This window comes from Microtus ochrogaster, chromosome 5, assembly GCF_000317375.1.
Source record: "Microtus ochrogaster isolate Prairie Vole_2 chromosome 5, MicOch1.0, whole genome shotgun sequence".
Classification (NCBI taxonomy): Eukaryota; Metazoa; Chordata; class Mammalia; order Rodentia; family Cricetidae; genus Microtus; species Microtus ochrogaster.
The window spans coordinates 59123810-59146996 of NC_022012.1; the positions used below are offsets into that span (position 1 = coordinate 59123810).

A 23187-nucleotide genomic window follows, 5' to 3' on the forward strand; every position below is an offset into this window, starting at 1 on the left:
ACAAAAAAATATTAGTAACCACCTGTGTCTTATCAGATCACCATGGATTAAAGTTAGAATTCAACAACAATGCTACCCCCAGAAAGCCTACAAACACATGGAAACTGAACCTTCAACTGCTGAACCACACCTGGATCAAGGAAGAAATAAAGAAAGAAATTAAAGTCTTTCATGAATTTAATGAAAATAAAGAAAAAACATACTCAAACTTATGGGACACTATGAAAGGAGTCTTAAGAGGAAAGTTCATAGCACTAAGTGCCCACTTAAAGAAAACAGAGAAAGCACACGTTGGAGTGGGAAGCTGGTGGGGAGCTGGGAGGAGTGGAGGGAGTGGAGGCAGTCAGCATTGCCTGGAAAGAATAAATGAAAAGAAAAAAATGAAGTAAAAATATATTAATCAGAAATATATTAAATAAAGTAAGTATTAAATATGGGTAACAGTGAGAGCAATAAATTATATGTCATAAGAGAGCAGACAAGGAAGAAAGGACACCAGTTGTGGAAGATGGCAGGGGAGTGTAGTGGGTAGGGAAATGTTTGAAAACATGTACAATTGCACAGGACTGAAGATACCATGAAGAGACCCATGACTTCACATACCACTGTAAGAGATTATTTTTTTTAATTTAAGTAAAAGAAAGCTAATGAAAAATGGATAAAGCAAGGCCAATTTGACCAATGACAGTCTGTGCTTTATTCATCCTTCATTAGGCTAATAATTTTAACATTATGTTTATCAAAATCAAAGATTATTGAAGGCTCTAATTGTTATGATTGTTTGTCACTTTAAGAGACAAACCATGCCCACTCCCTGCAGCCCCTTCCTCCCTTGCCATCTTGACTTCTCTCTCTGTTCCCTTTTCCCCTCCCTTCTTTCTCTCTCTCTGTCCTCTTCTCTCTCTCTCTGTCCTCTTCTCTCTCTCTCTCTCTCTCTCTCTCTCTCTCTCTCTCTCTCTCTCCCCCTTCTCCCCGTTTTTCTTCCCCTCCATAACTCAACTCATAAATATCCAATCCTATTCTGTATGATGTGCCTGTTTATGTGCCTCCCACCTGCCACCTGCTCACACCTCTCACTCGAAGTGGGGACTAGCCCACCACCACAACGTGACTGGGGACCAGCCACCTTGGTTTGTAGACCTGCTGCCACCGGGACCCCGCAGCAAGTTGCTGGGGACCTGCAGCAAATTCATAACACTAATAGATATCTTCTGTGTAGATTATTATTATTATTAATTTAAGGCCAACTATCTCCTCTACTCATTGCTGTTTGGTTTGATCACAAAGCTGTTTATACCCACAGTTCAGGTCAAATTCATGAGTGAACAAATGCATACACCAATGTATTAAAGAAAAAAAAACAGTGTATTGTCCTGCATAAAATAAGATACAGATAGTACGATTCCCTTTTGAGATCCTGAATGTTACACAGTATCTTAACTGGCAGTTACTAGGTGATAATTCCAGCTGATCCTAGAGTCTAGACTTAGATAACTCCTTAGTGTGAGGTACTCAGAAACTACTCTGCCTGCTGAAGTTTCCATTTCTTCAGTGCCACATATTAACCTGCCTAATATGGTTAAGGATCAACTTTAAGAAGGGTATCTAAAGTGCCTGAGCTTTCAACAATGCTCATTATTAAGATAAAAGTGTAGACCTAACATCTTTTGGCTGGCATCAACTTGAAAACTGCTGAAATGGCAAAGTATCCCTTATCTGTGTGTGCATTGTCACTTTCAGGTTGTAAGCTGCTGGGCCAAGTATCCAGTCCAATAGTATATAGTCACACAAATGAAGCAATTTCAGAAACTCCCTGGTAAGGTTATGCAAACTAAATCTTGTGTTTTGATTTCTTCCTCTCTCCTCTCTCTTCTCTTCCTTTCTTCCTCTCTCCATTCCCTCCCCTGTCTCCCTCACTCTCTTTCTTCCTCTAGTTCTCCTACAAGCAAAACTCTTCTCTGTCCCCTGCTCTGCTTTTGAACATTCTTAAAATCAAAAACGTGTTTTTCCTTAAATATCTTAGGAGATTATTTTCTCTTTTTTTTTCACTGCCAGATTGCATCTTTTTTAGTCTCTTTTGATATCCCCTTTTCACTACCAAATTATTCTGGAATCTACTATAAACACTTCCTTCCTCTTGTGAAACTGAAATCGTCTCTGAAGGTTGTAAATTCCTTTCTGTCACAAATTCAAGAGTATTCCCTCATTTGTGGGGATGGGGGATATTGGATCAAAACCAGAGCCCATGCTTGCTAAGCAAGTGTTCTACTACCAAGAGAGCCATACCCAGTCAAGCAGTTACCCTCTTCTGTCCAGAGCCCTTTGCTATGCTGGCCATTCATCCAACCATTGCACCTGGGTTTTAATGCCAATAAAATCCAAGTTATTGACAGAACTCTGTGTGCATTATTTATCACGACCTTTAAAAATCATGTGGAAAGGGCATCGTAGGTCACTTGATAACTAACATATTGTTGATCCCCTTAGCATATTATTTTTTTACTTTCTTGTCCACATTTGTAGTGCTCAGTTCTGTTTTACACAGAGATGACAACTCTGTTTCTTCTGAAGTCATAATATACCTTGCCAAAGGCTTGAAGAGGGATGGAAAACAGCCTTAATGCTCACAGCACTAGAAGGAAGAGTGGCCGGTTTTGCCTTCACAAAGAGTAGGATCTTTCAAGCACTCCCATGCCAGGATTAATTCAACAAGGCTTCTCTGAAAAGGTAAAGGGTGAGAAAAGATGTAGGCCTATATCCCCAGTCACATTTCACGGAATCTCCTCCCCTGCTTCTGCCTTAGTACAGTCAGAGTTTGGCAGCGTCCACCTTTGACTCTTCCCCTCTTTATACTTGAAGTATCCCTTCCTAATCAGTCTTGTAGTCCTTAGCTGATAGACTGGGTGAATGGATTTAGAAGGTGCACTCAGAAGTTGGAAGCTTCCTGCTAACATTCCAAACAGAGTTGCCTATGTGTTTCTACATATTGTCTCTCTCCTCCAGAGATCTGACTAATAACGAGGAAACCCTCTGAGCTAGATAGGGTCAATCCTGTATTATCAAAGACAGCAAGAATTCAATCCAGAGGTACAGTTGATGGTGTTGTGTTTGTCAGAGGTGGTATTCATTCCCCATCACATATGCAATTTCAGGGCACAGATGCCCTGCCCACCCACACCCAATGGGAATAGTTCCTTCTAAGAATGTTTCCCCTACTGATGATTAATCATATATTTTACTGGTCATAGAAATTCTTCAAGAATCCCCTCTACCTTTCTGAAATAGAAAAGCAATAGTCAACTGTTGGAGGAGGGGTCGCTTGTTTCATTCCCAGCTACCTGGCTAGCTTAGCCCAGAAATAATCACACAGAAACCATATTATTTAAATCACTTTTGGCCTATTAGATCCAAGTTCTTATCAGTTAGCTCTTATATTAATTTAACCCATTTCTATTAATCTTACATCACCACGATGTCGTAGCCTACCAGCAAAGTTTTAGTACATCTATCTCCGGCAGCAGCTCCATGGTGTCTCTCTGACTCTGCCCTTCTTCCTCCCAACATTCAGCCTAGCTTTTCCTGCCTACCTAAGTTCTGCCTTGCAGAACTATCCAAAGCAGTTTCTTTATCCATTAATGATAATCACAGCACACAGAGGGGACTCCCACATCAGTCAACAATGTAGACAAAGAGGAACTGAGACCACTAAGAGTCATTATCCTTCTGCCAAAGAGAAAATAGCAGTTTCAGAGAAAAAAAAATCTCAGATTTTTCCATAGCCACCTTGCTAATCTTGCAATGTAAAGGAACAGGCAACGCCAGCACGGAACTTCAGATGTGGCCTGTCGCTATAAAGTAGTCCCACACTAGCTCAGAACTGAGTATAACAAAGGGCTCTTTATTTAGGGGTAGACTCACAGATCACAGTACTCTGCCCAAGAGGGTAACAGGAACCAAATCCAGCAGCTGAGAGAGAGGCCACGCCCAAGTGCACTGGTATCTTAAAGGTTATTGGCTGGAGGGGTTCCCATAGCACCTCCCTCTTTTCTCTAAATAAGAGAGTTCTAAGCCTAATCAAAATTATATACAATAAAAAAATTATTTACAATAAAAACAAATATCAAGTATAAAACATAAACTTGCAACCAGCAAAAACAATATCAAGCAAGAAACATATGCTAAATGTATCCTATTAAATAGGATAACTAATTCTTGTATTAAAAACGGCTTGGCTAAGTCGTGAGAGGAAAATAACTATGACTATCTAGTCCTCAACCCAATCTAAGACCTGAGAAGGGAAATAATATTATTTGAGTAAACAGGAAGTATAATCAAGCAATTTCCAAAATTTGTAATAAATAAGAGACAACTAGTTACCTGGGCAATCACCCAAAATCTCATTTGCATTGTTGGAGCAAATAACTTTGGTTAAAGCCTAGAGTAACTGATAGACCATTTTCAGAGGCAGGAACATTTTCAAAACCGTCTTACCTTGTCTTGGCAGGCCCCGCATTTTGAATGGCTTCGAACTTGCTCTGTGTTGCTCATTTGTCCGGTGTGCCAGCTGTTTTCTCAGCAAATTTTCCCTATAGCAGGACCAGACTGAGGAACAGCAAAGGCAAAGTGGGCTTTGGACTTAGATCTCAGTTACAAGTTCTGCTTCAGTTTCACTAGCTGCATATTTGGATAGCCCACTGATTGTTGCTGGTCTTCTGTTTCCAATCCTGTAATATGGAAATAAAACTAGGAGTTTACTCATGAACTACCCAGCTGTGATTTCATTAGTAAGTAGGAACTCAAAATTCATATCTATTTTGGTTAACAACATTCATATCTACTGATGAATTTTGGTAATCATTTTTCATGTATGTCTAATGGTTGCTGGTGAAGGAATACAATTGACCTTTCCACCTTACCTTGTACATTTTAAATGCATCACTGAAATTATGCCAGAAGTTGAAGGAGAAAGTTTACCTCTTTAAGAATATGCAATTACAGTTGACAGTCAACCAGCTTGAAGAAATACCTTTGGATTAATTGCAGTGACCCATAATTAATACACAGTACTTAGAGAAGAACCCAATGCATTCAGAAGCATTGTTTCAAGGATTATGAGTGCTTTATATTCTTGTTAGCTTCCTAAGTGGCAGCTATCAACATCAGTTACTAAATGTCTAATTTAAAATGGTGGGGGGGAAATCTGAAGGTACTGAAATCAAGAGAAAATTTTAAATACCTGTCATTTCAAAATAATCATCTGTGTAGTCATATCCGTGACATACGACCTAAGAAACATCTACAGAAAAATAGGACTACCCAATATTTTCCTTAGGGAAATATGTTTAATTAAAAAGCCTATTATGTAAAAATTGTTTTCATAATTTAAAATTATTGATTTTCTAAAAAAAAAGAACATAATGTTTTACAACAGGGATAGGGTAGGAGCATAACAGAACTCTTTAGCAAAGAGAAAAAAGTTTTGTTAACTCCTACCAGCTAACATGAATATATACTAGAGATGTTTATATAGGTGTATGTGCAACTCTTTTGTGCCCTGTGTCATTGTTTCTAGACATGGGTATCTGACAGTAAACTCCCCTTCCAACCTAGTTATACATATATATCAAACTGGGTGACAATTTTCTTTAAATAGCACCAAAATAATTTATACCTAAAGAGAACTAAACACTTACTATACTCTGTTACCTCTGAATATCTGCAAGAAAAAATTTAAATATGAGGATGCAAAAGACAATGAGAAAAGGAGATAGTAGCAGGAACCTTCAAAATGACTTCAGTAGATGTCTTCATCATTCTAAGTGAATGTTATCTCCAACTAAAGCTTTATATCAACTCAAACTTTGAATCAAGGGTAGATAAAAATCATTTAAGAAGATTTCTTTTTCATGAACTTCCAGTTCTAATGGACCATGTGCTGATCTAAAGGAAGGGCTTAAATTAAGAAATAAAAAGAAATACAAGTACAGAAACAAGGGACCCAACACAGGTAGAAAGATGTAACGGGTGAGTCCACATGGAGGACCCAAGATGTGGACAACTGTGAACAATGATAAGAAATTAGACAATTTAGATCACAGGGCCTCAGAAAGCTGGGCAAGACAGGCTATCTGAAGTGTTGGACTATGTGGTGGGAAAATTTGAACATCTTGTGTACTTGGAAGATGATGTATTACTTTTGTTTGTAAAACTGAAAGACCCTCGGAGAGGACCTTTTTTCGGGGAGACCTCCCTAACGCCAAGGAACAGGCTGAGACCGCACGGATGCAAATCGCAAGAGGTTTATTGAGTAGGCACAGGTACCTGTGGGCAGCAAGATCTCTCGGAAGACTTGCGCACCTGCCAACTGGAGGGCGGGCTTTTTATAGGGAAGAGCAAAAAGCAAGTTTTACAGAAGCAAAAGCATGGTTATCAGTCGATCCGGAATGCGGCGGGGTGTCAGCAAAACGCAAGTTTACAGAAGCAAAAGCATGGTTATCGGAATGAGGTGGGGGGCATGACTGTTCCTATCTTCTAGATATCCTGTTTTGCAGTCAACCTGCTTTGTTGATGTCCTATCTTACCTATCTTATTGACATCCTGCCTTGCAATCTTCCTATCTCAAAGACATTCTGCTTCCTCAAGCACATGGGATGTTCTTACGAGAGCAGGCTGGCTGCTGATCTGGAGAATTTTTTTTTTATTTTAAAGCAAACAGGATGTTCCCCTGGGAGCATGCTAGCCATGGGTTTTGAGGAGGGGGTCTGTAGGGTCTTTCAAAACAAATAACTTTTTAGAATTACTAAATTGTGTGTGTGCTTGTATTTGCATATGAGCATGAGTGCCCTTGGAGGTCAGAAGCATTGAATTCCATGGAGTTGGAGTTATAGACAGTTGTTAACTACTGGGCACCAAAATCTGGTTCCCTGAAAGAGCAGGATTTGCTCTTAATCACTGAACCATTTCTCTAGCTGCAGAACTTGAGAGAGAGAGAGAGAGAGAGAGAGAGAGAGAGAGAGAGAGAGAGAGAGAGAAAACTACATGAGTGGATAGAAGTTAAGGGCATACATTCTTTATATTAAAACAAGAGTGAAACCCTATCATCTGAAGCAACATGGATGAGTTTGACAAACATTAAGTTAGTGGAATAAGTCAGGCAGAAAGACAAATACTGTGTTATCGCTTGCTTGCAGAAGCAAAAAAAAAATCGTCTCATAAAAGCTGACAGTAGAGTAGTCAAGGAGACTGGGGGAGCAGAGCGGGGAAGGGTTCTAAGAGAGATGATTGGGAATTCAGGGTACAGATAAGCAAATGTTCTGTGCTATAATAGGGCAACTACGGCTGACAATAATTAATCACATATTTTCAAAACAACTAATATAGAGGATTTTAATGTTTCCCCACAGAGAGATGATAAATATCCAAGGTGATTAATATGTCAATTAACGTGATGTGATCATTATTTTGTAAGCAAGTGTTGAAATACACCGTCCTGTACCCCATAAATGCATACAATTACGGTGCACCACTTTTAAAACATCTTTAAGTATCGACTCTGGGCTCTGATTCTTTGAGTTAAAACTCTGCCTCTATAAAGATATTAATAGAAGTACGTATCTTAAATTACTTTGTTTTTTATTTTATATAGTTTGTATTATATTACTTTGGAATATATAAATAACCTATGGACATGTCTAATAAAAGAACTTTATATGTATCACTTATTGTAGCTTTTAAGGTTCAACGATGCATAGTATGCATACAGTCACAATAATATAACCCTAAATGTTTAATAAACATTAAACATTGAAACAGAAGGTTAGAAGGATGAGATAAATACATCCTGTGCTTACTTGAGTGGAAAGGCTGTGTGGAGAAGGGAAGATGTTCTCAATATTCGTTATTCGATAACATCCAGAAGTGAAAACTTCGCATTAGTGATAGAATTAGACTATTTCAGAGTACAAGCAAGAGGGCCAGGGCTGAAGCTCAGTGGTACAGTACTTGTCTAGCATGACAGAGGCCTTGGGTTCAGTCTCCAGTACTGCGAGTTAGGGATTGATGAGGGAGATGCACTGAAGATAACACTAGAAGAACTGGCTTTAAGCTCATTTCTAGGACTAGATAGATGGCCCAGCAGTTAAGAGAGCTTACTGCTGTTCCAGAGTTCTGCTCAGCACCCATATCAGGCAGTTCACAACCACCTGTAACTCCAGTTCCAAAGAATATGATGTTCTCTTCTGAATTCCACGGGCACTGGTGCCCATCTGCATCCATCCCACTGACATACACATTTAATTTTTAAAAATCAATATTTTTCAATATTTTTTCTTTGAACAGAGTCGGTAGAAGGCAGGTGGTTGCTCTTCACAGGCCTTACAGGATTGTATTGAGTCCTCAAATTTTGGTGCAGAACAGATTTAAAATGAAATTTAAAAACCACCTGTATGTAATACCAAATATAAAATCTTCTAGAAAGCAGATTGAGAGAAGAATGGAGACACTCTAATGTCTGTGGAGAGTGGCCTGTGCTAAACACCTTAAACTCCAGGAGTAGCAATGAAGCCCTCAGCTTCCTTGCTGTTCCTAGAGCAGGTTCTTGTGAAATCTCAACTCTCAGTCTCTTCTGCTTTTGGAAGGACTTCCCAGAGCTCTCTGCATCGCTATAAAGGGTAAGTAAGAGGGCGTTTGTCTGAGAACATGGTGGCATTCTGGGTCCTGGAGCAGACTGGCAGATATTCCTCCAGGGGTCAGCAAAGTAAGGGCTACTCCCCCTGGCCCCTGAGCAGGGATTACACCTGAGGGGAAGATAAGAAGATTATTCCAGACCCAGGCCTGCTTCCGGATTTTAGCGAATTAACACCTGCTGTAGGATACCAGGGAGGTCATCCACACTCAGCAGGCACCTAGATTTAATGATTTCCCATATTTCAGTCATTTTGTTTCCTTAATGTGATTTGGTATTGTTCTGTGATCTTTCAGAGCTATCGGTGTACAAAACCAGAATGCATTTGGAAACGAAACATGCTATCATTGTTTTCTGGATTTTTCTCCATGCTCAAGGAACCAAAGGTAAGTTATTTAAATGTTTGTTTAGTTTTCAATTTTCTTTTCTAAATCCAGGCTTAGCAGTGTGTGCCTGTAATCCCAGCACCTTGGAAGACTGGGTCAGCAGAATTGAAAGTTTAAGGCCAGCCTGGGCAATTTAGTGAGACCCTGTCTCAATAGAAAAAGTAAAATGAATGATGATACAGCAAGTGGAAAGCCATATAATCATTTTGAAAAGCTCATAATACTGTTTAAGTATTAAAAATGCTTGATGATTATCTGATCGAATAAACGATTATCAGAAATAAAAGTCTAATAACTATTTTATATTATTGCAGTTTTAAATGCAATTTATGTTAATAAAATAGAAAAGATGAATGTAGCTTATTAGTTGTTCTAAAACATTTAATGGCAATTCTCATCATTAATAACAATACTAGTAGGCCCATGAAACCAGTTCTTCAAATACAAATGCAGAGAGTAGAATCTAAAATCGAAATTGATGTTCAAGAGGATCCTGATGAGATCAAATATATTTCTTGCCTACACACACTTAAGCTACAATCACCTCCCCTGAAAAGCAGCAAGTGTCGTTCATCTCCAGTGTGCAAAGCCATCAGTTTAGGTGTTTGGTTGGTTTCTAGGTTGTGTCAGTTCTAGGCAATATCAGTCCTTCTGCAGCCCTTCAACTGAGTCTGAAACTAAAGCAAGCTACAAAACAGGTTGATTTGGGAAGACAATGCTTTCTTCTGGAAACACATTGAGGAATGTTTGTCTGTCTTAAGGACATGCCCAGTCACAGACACTCCATCTTTAGAAGTGGTTAGAAAAAAATGTTCGATTTTTGTTTCTTTAAGGATAAAATTAAAATATTTGGGCAGTGTATACTTTAATTGAAATCTGGTTTTAAGGTGTCTAGGGAATGAAGACATTAATAGTTATGTTTGTAAGGTGTAAAGCACCTGTGATCCTGCAAGTCATTGACAAATATACAACTTCTCAGGGGCTGGAGGTGGGCATAGGAAAAAGAATCTGGGCAAAATACGTACCAAAGTTTCCTTCATGTTTGGCTACCTAAAAGCAATTGGAGGTTAAAAAAAAAAAAAACAGGGGGCCTGTTTGTCTTTTCTTGAAGTATCAACTCTATATAGATGTTTAAACTTACTTTAAAAGTTGTAATTAAAAATAAGTGATAATATTCCAACATAGTCTGAGCTTTATCTGGTGAAAACACACTGGCTTACCTGTTTGATAATCCTGACCAGACATATCAGCTCTGGGTTATGTTTATTTAATTATTTACACTTATTGATTAAACTTTTTTCTCACTTCATATACATCATGAATCAGCTATCACACACAATTACAAAGAATGTAATCATACGTAGCTAGTTAGTTGAAGCTATTTGTCCTACCCTTACCTCTGTGAAGCAGTGTGCTCTAACTATGTAGGAAATTACTTAACATGCTTCTAGCTTTGGACTCTTTTACTCGACAAGAACTTCATATATTTTGATAAGTGAGTTGTATCTCAACTGGAGTTTCTGTCTTCAGCTAATCTGGCTTTCTTTTCGTGACTCTGTAACCACCATGAGGATACTTACCTAAAGACGACTTGGGAAGAAAAGGGAAGGGTTCTGTTGTGATATAAGGACCTATGGGATGTTGTACTAAATTCAAGTTCCTTTATGAAGACAAGACAGCAATTGTAAAAATCAAAAATTTGTTTTTCTTTTTGTCATAAAAATGGATTTGTTTTTTTGTTTGTTTGTTTGTTTTTTACTTTGTTTTTGGCAATCAGAGAGCCTCATGGATCTGACTACTTTCTCAGCATATATGTTACGGTTGCATATCCTGGAGTTCCTATGGTTCTACCACAGTGGAAATAGGGGTTATCTTTGACTCTTTTGCCTGATTTTGGACCCTTTTCCACCTATTGGGTTGCCTCATCCAACCTTAATATGAGGGAATGTGCTTAGTCCTACTGCAGCTTGGTTTGCCATGACTGGTTAATATCCCTGGGAGGCCTGCTGCTTTCTCAAGAGAAAAGAGGGGAAATAGATCTGGCAAAGAGGGGATGGGGGAGCTGGGAAGGTAGGAGGGAAGAGAAACTGAGGTCAGGATATAACATATGAGAGAAAAATAAATTTTTAAAAATCTGTAATAAAAACAGAAAATAAGGTTTTTCATACAGTTTTGATCATGGTTCTCTTCCCCTAACTCCTCCGAGATCCTCTCCACCACCTCCTTTCCCATCAGAATCCACATCTTTCTGTCTCTGGTTATAAAATAATATAAAGGCCTCTAAAGAATAATAACAAAATAAAATGAGATAGAACAAAAGCAAAACACCAGAATAGGAAAAAATAAGCAAACATATGGAAGAAAAGGAGCCACAGAAAAAAGCATAAGAAACGAATATAGACGAAGAGACACACACATTCACACACATAGGAATCCCATAAAGACACAAAACCATTAGCCATGATATATATGCAAAGGACCTGTAAGGTTACAAAATAAGCAAATAAATACATAAATGCCCTGACTTCCACTACAAGCAATTTTATATCTGGTTTTTGGCAGCTTTATTAAAATGCATGTATTTCTATGTTACTATCTAGGTTTTGACTAGCCTTACTTAAATGCCTACATAATGCTTCAATCGTTTTGTCAAGGTTTGCTTTCCTAAGTACCCAGCAAAGCAGAACCAAGTGTTTCTAATTATTTTATTACACAGAGGATGATAATAAGTACCTTTGTATGTAAGTTACTTATTAAAGACTCAGTATAAATTCACTAAATAATATTATTGGGTCAAAAAAATACGAAAAGATTATGGCATTTGACTCCTGTCAACAAATAGCTTTTAAAGAGTTTTCTATACCCTCCAGTGAGTTTTTCAATTTCATTCCACAGTGTGTTCACCATGTGCTTAAAGATGTCGTAGAGACAAAATACATGCAAAAGCATACCTGTAGTTCAAAAGGATTCCTTGTAAGCCTTGCAGATTTTGCATATAGTTTTTCCACAGAAATAAAGAAAATGGAAGGGGGGGTGGACTTCAAAATGTTCGCTAGCTGAAATTGTTTTAGCACAAAAGACCATTCAATGTTTCAAAGACGAGTTGCTTCTATAGCATTAAGGATCCCTGACAGAGAGGGGGTGCAGATTCGTCTGACATATGCAAGGCACGCGTAGTGCACTCACCTTTTCATTTCACAGAAATAATTTCAATTCATCGCCTGTGACATTCAGTGTGTGGGAGGAAGAGGAGAGAAAAGCTTCCCTTGGCAAGTCCTAGAATGAAAATGGTGTTTATCTTAGCACATACCTTGCGCATCACATTTGATTGCATTAAATGAAACCTTTAACTAAGTTATTATTAGTCCACCAAGGTAGGATAATTATTTTAGTTGCTGGAAATGTCAGGAAATTTGCATTTGAAGATACTCCACTCCTTGATAATCCTGCACTACTGGGAACACTCTCATTTCATAAAATGATCCGGGAAGGCATTTTGCCTCCTTGGAACTCCATTAACAGAGAACGTAGCATCATTTGTAGTCCTGAGATGGCCGCCCCATGGCAGTCACATTAACATCAGCTGCCGTATTCTGTGTCTGTGTCCGGACAGTGGAACTCAAAAAGTTTCAAGGAAGACTTGCTTACTGTCCCTACTATCAAGGCTGTGCAAGCTGAAGGGGCTGAGGGTCAGCTGACCCAACAATGGTGGCACCTTTAAAACTGTTTACAAGATGATACACTTGCTTTAAAAATATAAGGCAATAGATGCTGGCTGGCCCCTTACTTCGGAACCACTGATCACACTAGAGAACCACTGTCTGTGAAAGCTAATTAGAGCCGACACCACCTGCTGTTTCGGGGTCATTGTCTGTAAACATCCATTCTGTTCACGGGCACTACTCATCCCTAGAAACTAAGATGCTATGGACCATGCTGCAGTGATCATTTTCACAAGTTCTATGCTGCTGTCAAATGATTCATGTCAGAAACAATGTTTGCTTTCTTAGGACAGTTTCTGGGTTTCCATTATACTTCAGTAGCTGTGTTTGCAATAAGCATAAGGAAAGAACTGACCTCATTGTTGTTGTACAATGAAGCCTCAGGCTGTTGAGTGACAGGTCTCACCCACACTGCCTGTTCTGGCTTAACGATAGGGCAGACATTTGTGCAGTTGTGCAAAGGGAGCTTAGATTTCAAACCCTCAGAAGAATTAATATAAATCAGTCTTTTGGTTTTCATTATTGTTATTGTTTTTGGTTGGTTGGTTGTTTTTGCTTGTTTTAGGTTTTTTGTTTGTTGGGGGGTATTTGGTTTTGTTGTTGTTGTTGTTGTTGCTGTTATTGGGGGAGGGTTGTGTGTGGATGAAAGGGAGAAAAGCTTCCAACCACCATGTGAGGTTCACCCTTCCAAAATGGACAGCCTCAGCAACCATGTGGCCTCAGGCTAAGAGTTTTTCACCCAAGACTAAATTCCAGCCTCACACAACAGGAGTGCCCAGTCAAGTGAGACTATACGGATAAGGGAAGATGGCATGTTCTTTGCTCTAGGCCTGCGGCAACCTGCACACAAAGGACATGTCACAGTGAGCTGGCAGGCATGACTGGCATAGTCATGGTAATGAGAATTCATTCGCATCTGGCGAGCTGCAATGCACCTTGCAACTGCAGCGTGCACTGCCGTTGTCCTTTATTGAGAAAGCTCTTTGCTCTGTCCTTTACTGCCAAGCACAGCGCAGACAGGAAGAACGTGAAAGAGCTAAGAACAGTAAGGCTGATTCTAAGCATGGCCTTACACACACAGCCACGTAGCTCCCCATTTATGGTAAATCAGTTTTGAGGCGACAACGTCTTTCCGTGCGCCTTTGCAAATCCATCTTAGCCCATTCTCATGTGGTTTTCTTTGTTTGTCCTCCTCCAGTTTCTTCACCACAGCCACTGTCTTGTTCCCTAATTGTCCCAGAAGGATTAAGCCAAGCTAAGGGGAAAGAAATTTTGTGGCGAGAAGTCCAAACCTCAAATTCATGAAAAGTTTCTGCATCAGAAGGGCTTCAATTTCACACATGCGTTGGGCTAATGTGCCTGACTTCATGGTTGCCCTGGGGCATTACAAACAATTTGCATTCATTCAATAAGGCTGCACTACAAGACAGACTGACACTGTGATTAACTCATGGCTCGCTCGGATCAGTTCAGGCCTGATCAAAACACTTTGCTGATAATAACCACGCTAATAAATTTAGCTGTGACTTAGCCTTGCGGAATTATCGTCTAAGAGCTCACAGTGGTCTTAATTAGTCATATATTTTAGGAGTTCAGTGGGTACCAGGCAATGTGCTCATTTGCAGCTAGGAACCTAAGACGGATGCTAAGCAACATTCCTAAATTTATCTGATGTAAAAAAGATCAGAGCTGTGACCAGTCCTCTCTTGTGTCCATTTAGTTCAATGGTTGCTTTGCCACAACATGAAGAGTGGAACTAGTGGGTTTATTATTGTTATATTATTATTATTAATTCAAAAGCTGAATTTTCTCTGTTAAAGTGAGCAGGTGGTTCTGAGCCATTTCTAGCATCTGTTTTCACAACTAATCTTAAAAGGATGGTCACATCCTTCAGGCCCATTCATGGGCACATCCCTCAAGTCCACCCTGAGGGTTGCATCCTTCAAGTCTATTCTGATTGCAATATACTTCAGATTCACCCTGAACATGAAAGATCCTACCTTGGGACTCTTATTCTTTTTAAAGAATTGCAGTGTTTTGAATTCCTCAAAGAACAGTTCATAGTGCTATTTTAAATGCCTACAATAAAGTCTCAGCTAGTGCTAAGTGACTCACTTACATTGTGCCAAGGAGCTAAAGGTGGTGACTTGCCTGGAGGTATTAACACAACAGAAACAACTCTTTAAAACTCAAAATAACAGGATCCCTCCATCAGAATGCAAAAACTTCTCCGGGTTTAAAATGTAGTTTTACTTCTGGAGAAAGGAAATTCTGAAGTATTTCTTTTTAGTAATTTCTTTCTCTCTGCTGGAGTTCGTCAGTGTGCTTCACATGACCCCGATGCTCCAGACATCCCTTGCATCCTTCTCAACAGTCTTGTTCATGAAAGGGAAACTTACGTTGACCTTCCAACCCATTTGCTTCATTACCTCCCCTGGGAAAACATGTTCGCCTTCTCCAGCTGGCCGTTGTTAGTAGAGAGGCCCACAATGCAGGGGACTTCCATGAAGTACACGCATGCACTACTGCCCTATCTGGAACCAATAAGCTATCTCATCTTCATGCTGCCTCTTATAGCCCTTAGCTTAGCAGTTCTCAACTTGTAAGTCATAATCCTATTGAGATCAAATGACCCTTTCAGGGGAGTCACCTAAAACCATCAGAAATCACAGATATTTACCTTACAATTCATAACAGTAGCAAAACTACACTTCTGAAGTGGCAGTGAAATAATTGTATGGTTGGGGCTCACCACAACATGAGGAACGGTATTAAAGGGTTGCAGCATTAGGAAGGTTGAGAACCACAGCCCTAGCCCAATTATGTTCAATCCTCCCTCTTACCCTGAGCCTTCAGCCTGCTGCCCCTCTTCCTCAGAAGCTGAGGTCACAGAGCAGTTAAGAGCAGAGTCCCTGAAGCAGAATGTGAGTCATCCCAGCCCAGCTCTGTTGCTCACTCCATGATCCAAGCAAACTGCTCAGGGTCGTGTGTTGCTCACTTTTACAGTTTCCTCCTCCTACAAAACAGGAGCAATGACTACAGGGTCCGCCTCAAAGCGCAAAAGCTTTTAGCACAGCATCTGCCGCAGCAACACTCACTAAAGACTAATTCTTAACACCACTTTGATGACTACCCCTTACATCATCACCCTCCTACCTGGTGGGAGGACTGACGTCATGACCTGTCTCTTCCTACTTCAAAGCGCCTCCGAAGCCACCAACCGGCCTCCCATTCTCTTTTGTTTCAGACAGAACTCAATCATTTCCAGGTTTCGCTAATGTGATTCTTGCCTACACCCTGTGATTTCTAACTCCAGTTCGCCTAAGGCCTTATCCTGACATTCTCCCTTTCCTGGGCTAGTGCTCATATAATGGTTTTCAGTAGTGGGGAAAGAAATAAGATCAATGCCAGCCTCAAGCTTTGAAGGTTCTGATTTCACTGGTTCAAGGTAGGCTCTAAGATGGAATAATTGTTCAAGCTATCTGGGTGGTTCACCTATACAACCAAGTTTAAAAAGCATGGCTTATTGATTTTCTGAAAGAACAAGCACATAAAAAAAATCTACTGTTTTTTATCAATCATATATTATGGCTTTGCTATTCATGACATACTACCTTCTCCAACTTCGAATTTAAAAAAAGAAAAGAAAAGAAAAGATAGAACTTCCAAAGCCTTTGCAATGTATAAAGAATAAATGCCATGAGAGAAACTAACATGACCATGTCATAACAAGTATCTACATTCCCTCTTTTGTCAGGACTATCCCTTGTAGTCAAGAAATGAAAAATAAAAACAACCTATACGTCCATCAGTAGACGAGTACATGACAGAATACTATTCATTTGTACAAAGAGGAAAACCATGACATTTGCAACCACAGGGATGAATCTGGAGAACATTGTGCTAAATGAAACAAGCCAGGCATTGAAGTGTATATGTTTAGTGATCTGTGTGAAACCCAGAGATAGATGCAAAACAGCAGTAAGCAGAGACTGAGACATTTGGAGAGATCAGGGTAAAAGGAGATATGATTCAGGGGCAGGACATAAATTTTCTGTTAGATATAAGAAATATATTTGAGAGACATCGTATGTGACTAAAGTTAAGATAACCTAGTTCTGAAAATTGCTAGAGATAGGTCTAAATGGTAACTATGTATTGTATTATGAGTTACCAATATTTAGTCATTCCACAGCATATAATCCCCCAAATACCACATTGTATATGACAAATACAGAGTCTTAACTGTCAGTTTAAAAATTAATAACAAAATGTAACTGAGAAATAAATCCCCAAAATGTCATCTGAACACTTTATGTTGGGCCTACTTCTTCCTTTCTAGTCCTACATAGGCAGTTTGAGTTCCTGCTAGAGTCATTGTTTTATATAGGTCTTCTTATTGAGAAACTCACACCAAGGTTACATAAATCATTTTCATATTTATTTGTGTGTCATCCATAAATGTCTCCATATGGGTCAACCCTCTTCCTTGGAAAGAACATTTTCAGGGAACCAGAAACAAAAGAAAGTAGAAAATGAATAGTAAAGTAGAAATAAATGCCTTTCTTTCCTTTTCCTTCCTTCCTTTCTTTCTTTTTCACTTGTTCTTTTTTCATACATTACATCAAGACTGCCATTTCCCCTCCCTCCACTGCTCCTAGTCTCTCTCCTTCAACCTCCTCTCCCCAAATCCACTCCATCTCTACTTCTTTCAGAAAAGAGCAGGCCTCCCAGGGATATCAGTCAAACACAGCACAACAAATTACAATAAGACTAGGCACAAACCATCATATCAAAGCTGGACAAGATGACTCAGTAGGAGGGAAAAGGGTCCTGAGCACAGGCAAAAGAGTCAGAGACAATCCCTACTCACACTGTTAGGAGTTCCATAAGAACACCACACTATACAACCATAAAATACATGGAGAGGACCTAGTTCAGACCCACCCAGGTTCCATGATTGCCTCTTCAGTTTCTGTGAGCCCCTATGAGCCCTGCTTAGTTGATTCTGTGGCCCATGTTCTCGTAGTGTCCTCCAACTCTCTGATTTCTACAATCCTTCCTCCCCTCTTCTGTGAGGTTTCCCTGGCTCCACCTAGTGCTTGGCTGTAGTTCTCTGCATCTGCCCCCATCAACTGACAGATGATGCCTCTCTGATGATATGGACACTGACCTATGAGTATAGTGGAATATCATTAGGAATCATTTCATTGACTTTGGGCAGGGGATTCCATCCTGAGTCTCTGGGCTGTACTGCCTCTTGTTCCTAGCCATCCAGGCAGTGTCCTTTTCGTGGCACAGGCCTCAAGTTGGACCAGGCATTGGTTGGCTACTCCTAAGGTGCCTTTCTAAAAGTTCAAATGAATGTTACCATCACACAACCATCCTCAGAGACCACAGACCTACAAAATTAGTAAGATTGTTCACGAGGAGAGAGGCTGAAGTGGAATCTAAGAAATCTACTCAAAGGTTTTTCCAAAGAACATTAATAGTTTATCTTGCACTTCCAGTGTGCTTACCCATGAATGATTAGAGTTCTTGGCACCAAACCAACATTCTAAGACAAGATAAACAAGATCGAAGAAATGAATTAAAAGGAGCTATGGTATTTGTGTCTTCTACAGAGGGGTCAAAGCCTATGAAGAGCTAGTCCCACAAGCTGAGATTGTACTCAAGAGGTACCTGACCTTCATCTCATAGCACACAAAGGTCAACTCAAAGGTGCTAAAACCTTAAAAGATTTGAAGTATAAAATTATTGGAAGAAGGTGTAACAGGAGACTCCTTGACCTTGTCTTGGCAAGGATTCTGATTTGGAAGGGGTCATATCTCAACATTGGCTCAGAAAACAAGTAGGATTACATCAACTTGGAAAGCAAAAGAAACAAGAGATTAACCTATGAACTAAAAAGAAAAAGTATTAGCAAACCATATGTATAAAATAGATAAATATTTAAAGTTGTTAATGAACTTATACAACTCATTAGCAAAAAATTTTAAAATAGGAAAATGTCTGAATGGAAATATTTCCAAAGTCATTTAAATGACCATCATGAGGAAGAGCCCAACATCTCAGTGAGATAATACCCTATACAAGTCCCATAACTGTCAAAAAAAGAAAAGACTTAACAAGTGCTGGTGAAAATGTGGAGAAAAGAGACCCTGGTAGAAGGGTAAACTGGTACCAGCCATGAGAAAAACAGTAAGAGGTCAGGCAATGAGAAAAAACAGAATTGCTGTAATCCAGTTATCCACAATAGCCAAGGCATGGACACAAGTTAAGTGTCCATCCACAGATGAATAAAGAAATTGATAAGGAAAACATGGGAGATGTATATCACATTGTGTCATAAGTTTATGTAAATGCATATATATATATATATATATATATATATATATATATATATACTTTAAAATAAGAACCTACCATTTACAGCACAAATGAATTTAGAGAACCACTAGGATGTATGTCAGATGCAAAAAATATTGGTGGTTTCCAGAGTCAGAGGAAAGACTCAAAACACACAAAATTGCAGTTCTATGGTATGAATTGGGCCAGAGGTCTAATACACAGTAAGATAAAGTAGTTAATAATTTTGTATTATATAAAACTTTATTTATGAATACATTTTACATATTCTTAGCACAAAGCAAAAAATTAAATAATAACTCTGGAAAAATGATTATTTTCTTTTTCTTGACTGTAATAATCACTGCACTATATATATATATATATAACATTTACATTTTGCCTCTTAATTATTTATAGTAGAAAAGAAAATAATAAGCAACAAGCAGTAAATATGGATAAATCTAAATAATGTTAACGTATAAAGCAATAAATAATGCATGACAAAGGTGTTGTTAGAGGAGTACCAGACATAATTTTGCTTGGCATGGATATACTGCATGTTCATTCTTCTGTTAATGACATTCACTGTCACACACAACACTGGCACAAACTCCCTTGTCTGCGTTCCTGTACACAGGCAAAAGCCTTTCTCTGAAATGTGTCCCTGGGAGGAGCTGCTGAGACAGAGATCTGTATAGTTTCAATGCTGTAGTGAAAGCCAAACTGTTTTCCTAAATCTGTACCATTTATAAGCCAAGTTGCAGCCCAAGAGTTCTTTTTCTTCCAAATTCCTGTCCACATTTGGAACTGCCTGGTTTATTTTAAATTTTAACAAATAAAATGTCTTATTTTATTAAAACTAATGTGAGGGGATGAAGTTGTGTAAATGCAGCTTCTCTGGTTCTTTAAGTTTGCTTTTCTGGTTACTGATAAGATCCACCGTGTTTTCGTGCACTGGCTCGGTTGTTTGTCATCGCTGAGGAAGTACCTGCTCATTTTTAACTAGGATGTTTGGGTTGTTTGCCTTTTTAAAAAATTTCTATTTATTTTAATTTTATATGTTTTGCTGTTTGGCCTGCATGTGTGTAAGGGTCTTCTATGTGTAACTGTGGATCCCCTATGGAGCTATACAGTATTGTGAGCCAATATGTGGATGCTGCAAACTTGAATACAGGTCCCCTGCAAGAACAGCCATTTTTCTTAAGCATTGAACCATCTCTCCAACCCTCAATTTTATTGAGAAATTCTTTTAACATTCCTTTATAGTCACTTATCTTTCAAATATTACCTCAGTTTGTAGCATTTTTTTCTACTCTCTCAAGGATATTCTTTCATGAGCAAACACATATGAATTCCAAAGCCTTTTAATTTGATGTTTGAGGTATTCTTATGTTTGGTGTTGCTTTGGTTATAAAGTCACAAAATTACCCTCAAATATTTTCTTAGAAAGTTGTACAAGGGCTGAAGAGACAGTTCAGTGGTCAAGAGCACTGGCTGCTCTTTCAGAAGACCCAAATTTAATTTCCAGCACACCCAAATGGCTGTTCACACTATCTGTAACTCCAGGCCCAAGGAATCTGATACCCTCTTTCTCACCTCCGCAGGTACCAGGCACATAATTGATGTACAGACGAACATGCAGGCAAAACGTCCATATAATTTGTTTTCCCTCTCCCTCTCCTCCCCCCTTTCATGTGTGTGTGAGCACATGCACATGCGTGCGCCCACAGACTGATGCAAAGTAAAATAATTTTTGATGTTCATAATCATTTGTTTTAGCCTCGTACATTGGGAAGTGTCTGCTCTCTTCTCTGCTCTCTGTCTCATCTGTCACCGTGTGTCTGCCCAAGCTATCCAATACAGGTTATTACCCTGGTCTAAAACAACAATGCTGTAGCTGGCACAGGCTTCTAACTCATGCGTAGATATTCTGCAGAGCACATTTTTCGCTTTGCTTTTCTTCTATGGAAGTGTTTAAGCATCTCTTGACCGTAGCTCTTAAATAGACATCCCTGTGATACCTTTAGACATTACTTCAACCTGCAGGTTTTACGATGTAGTAGTCTTATCTTCTAATAAAAGAATTTTCTAGAGATGGAGAGATGGTGGCTAGAGCCTGTGTTGCTTTTACAGAGAACCTGGGTTTGGTTCCAAGCGCTCATATCAGGTGACTCACAACCACCTGTAGCTCCAGTCTGGGAGAACAATGCCCTTTCAGGCCTCCTTGTACATATGTGATGAATACAAATACATCTCAAAAAAAAAAAGATTCGTAGTATGATTAAAGATATTTTCTTTAACAATAACCACAAGAGTTTCTCAGTGTGAAAGGTATTGCTGGCTCTGTCTGGGGACTGTTTTTTCTTTAATTGAAAGGATAGAGTTATTGCCAGTTCTCATTTTTTTAAAGGAGTCTGCTAATTCCATGAAGTTATGACTATTACTTTACCTGCAAAGGAGCCCCTTAGGAATTAAGTATAAAATATGACTTCCATCATAACTGGAGAGTGATCTGCACTGGAATATGACTGAATAAATAGTTGATAATACTTCACAAGATTTGGGGTATTTTTCTTTTTAAACACCCCTTTTACACGCTACAAAGAAATAATTGATGATTTAGCTTCTTAAATTCCTTATGTGGTACCGAAAATGACAATTCCCAGGAATCGTCCCCACCCCCCACCCCCCGTCACACCATTGAATGCAGGATCTTTAGGGGTGATAGATTCTAAAGGAAGACAGGATTTCAGCCTCTGCATGTACTGGTCTGAGAACAAAGAGCACATCATCCAAGCCACGGTTGTCACGTTACATGTCACCTTCACACAGACATCGCAGCCTGGTGAAAGCTTTGATGACAGAAGGAGCTTTTTCTGAACACTCTATGGTCTGTTCATTTCACTTACTCTTCCCAATGCTGCCTACCAAAACTTCTGATGGCTTCTCCCACTTAGTTTCTACGGTTTTCACCTGGGGATGAAAGGCCAGGAACAAAAAAAAAAGATGAACCCACCTCGAATTGCCTTCAATGCTTCTTCTTTGATATCATTTAAGAAAGTCCAAGCTGGTCACAGCAGTCCAGCAAGAAGCATCTGATGACATCATGTTAGAACCCTGTATTCTGCCTTTCGTTTTTTTATTTATAAAAAAAATCATACAATATATTTTGATCATTTTTTCCCTTCTCTAATTTTCCCCAAGTGTTTTTTCGTCTGAAGCTGCCCCATCAAAGTTTCAGAGAGCTTGAATACACAAAATAGGGGCTTGTGGTTTTGGTGACTTCTCCATCTCCAGTACCTAAATCAAGAAGTCTAGGAGTTTTTCAGACAGAATTAATTTGAAGTAGTCCCTCAAATTAATCTCTTGACACTCAAACACTTAGCCGCTTCCTAAAAACCCACTGATAATGCCTAGACATAAGTAAGCTAAAGAGATAATACAAAAAAAATGATATATATAGTTGGATAATTAGCTAGTCAGACTGTCATTTTTAATGGAAGTAATTATGAGCAAAGACAGACTGGAGTGATTCCACAATTTCTCTCTGTTGTACCCACTGCTGGGTCTCCTTCCCGCTTCCTGGAGCCACTGTTGGTCCAGGCTTCTAATCAGTGATATTGTAGTAAGTGCACAGATGGAGCCAGCATTGTGTGAGAAGATATGTGGATGTGTTAAAGAATGTCAAAAAAAACCCAGCTGCTGTAAGAAGCCCAGGATTCCTACCGTCAGCTTCTAAACACTAACCAGTCATGTGTGAGACATTCACTCAGCCAGCCGGCAGTTTTACCATGTTCCTAACCTTACTCGGCCTCTCTGCTTGCTTCAGCTCAGCCCCAGCGTTAAGCCAACTCCTTACATCTGCAATTAACTGTAGTGGATAGTGGTACCCCATTCTTCAGTCTTCCATACTGGCTCATGTGTGAACGGAAAGGCTGTTTTTCAAGCTTGCACATGCAGTCATATGAAAAATTACGCAGTCATATGAAAAAACATCTTACAACGTTTGCTAAATTGAGTAAGTTTACATTCACTCCACGAAGAA

At 39.2% G+C, this 23187-nt stretch overlaps 1 protein-coding gene across 1 annotated transcript in view; it reads left to right on the forward strand.

Moving 5' to 3' along the window:
* The first annotated feature begins 8697 nt into the window (after window positions 1-8697).
* Window positions 8698-23187, forward strand: part of Impg1 (interphotoreceptor matrix proteoglycan 1) — a 129500-nt gene continuing 115010 nt past the window's right edge. The window contains exons 1-2 of the mRNA XM_026779099.1: window positions 8698-8755; window positions 8980-9069. Coding sequence (XP_026634900.1) covers window positions 8698-8755; window positions 8980-9069 — 148 coding nt within the window. The remainder of the gene's footprint in view (window positions 8756-8979; window positions 9070-23187) is intronic.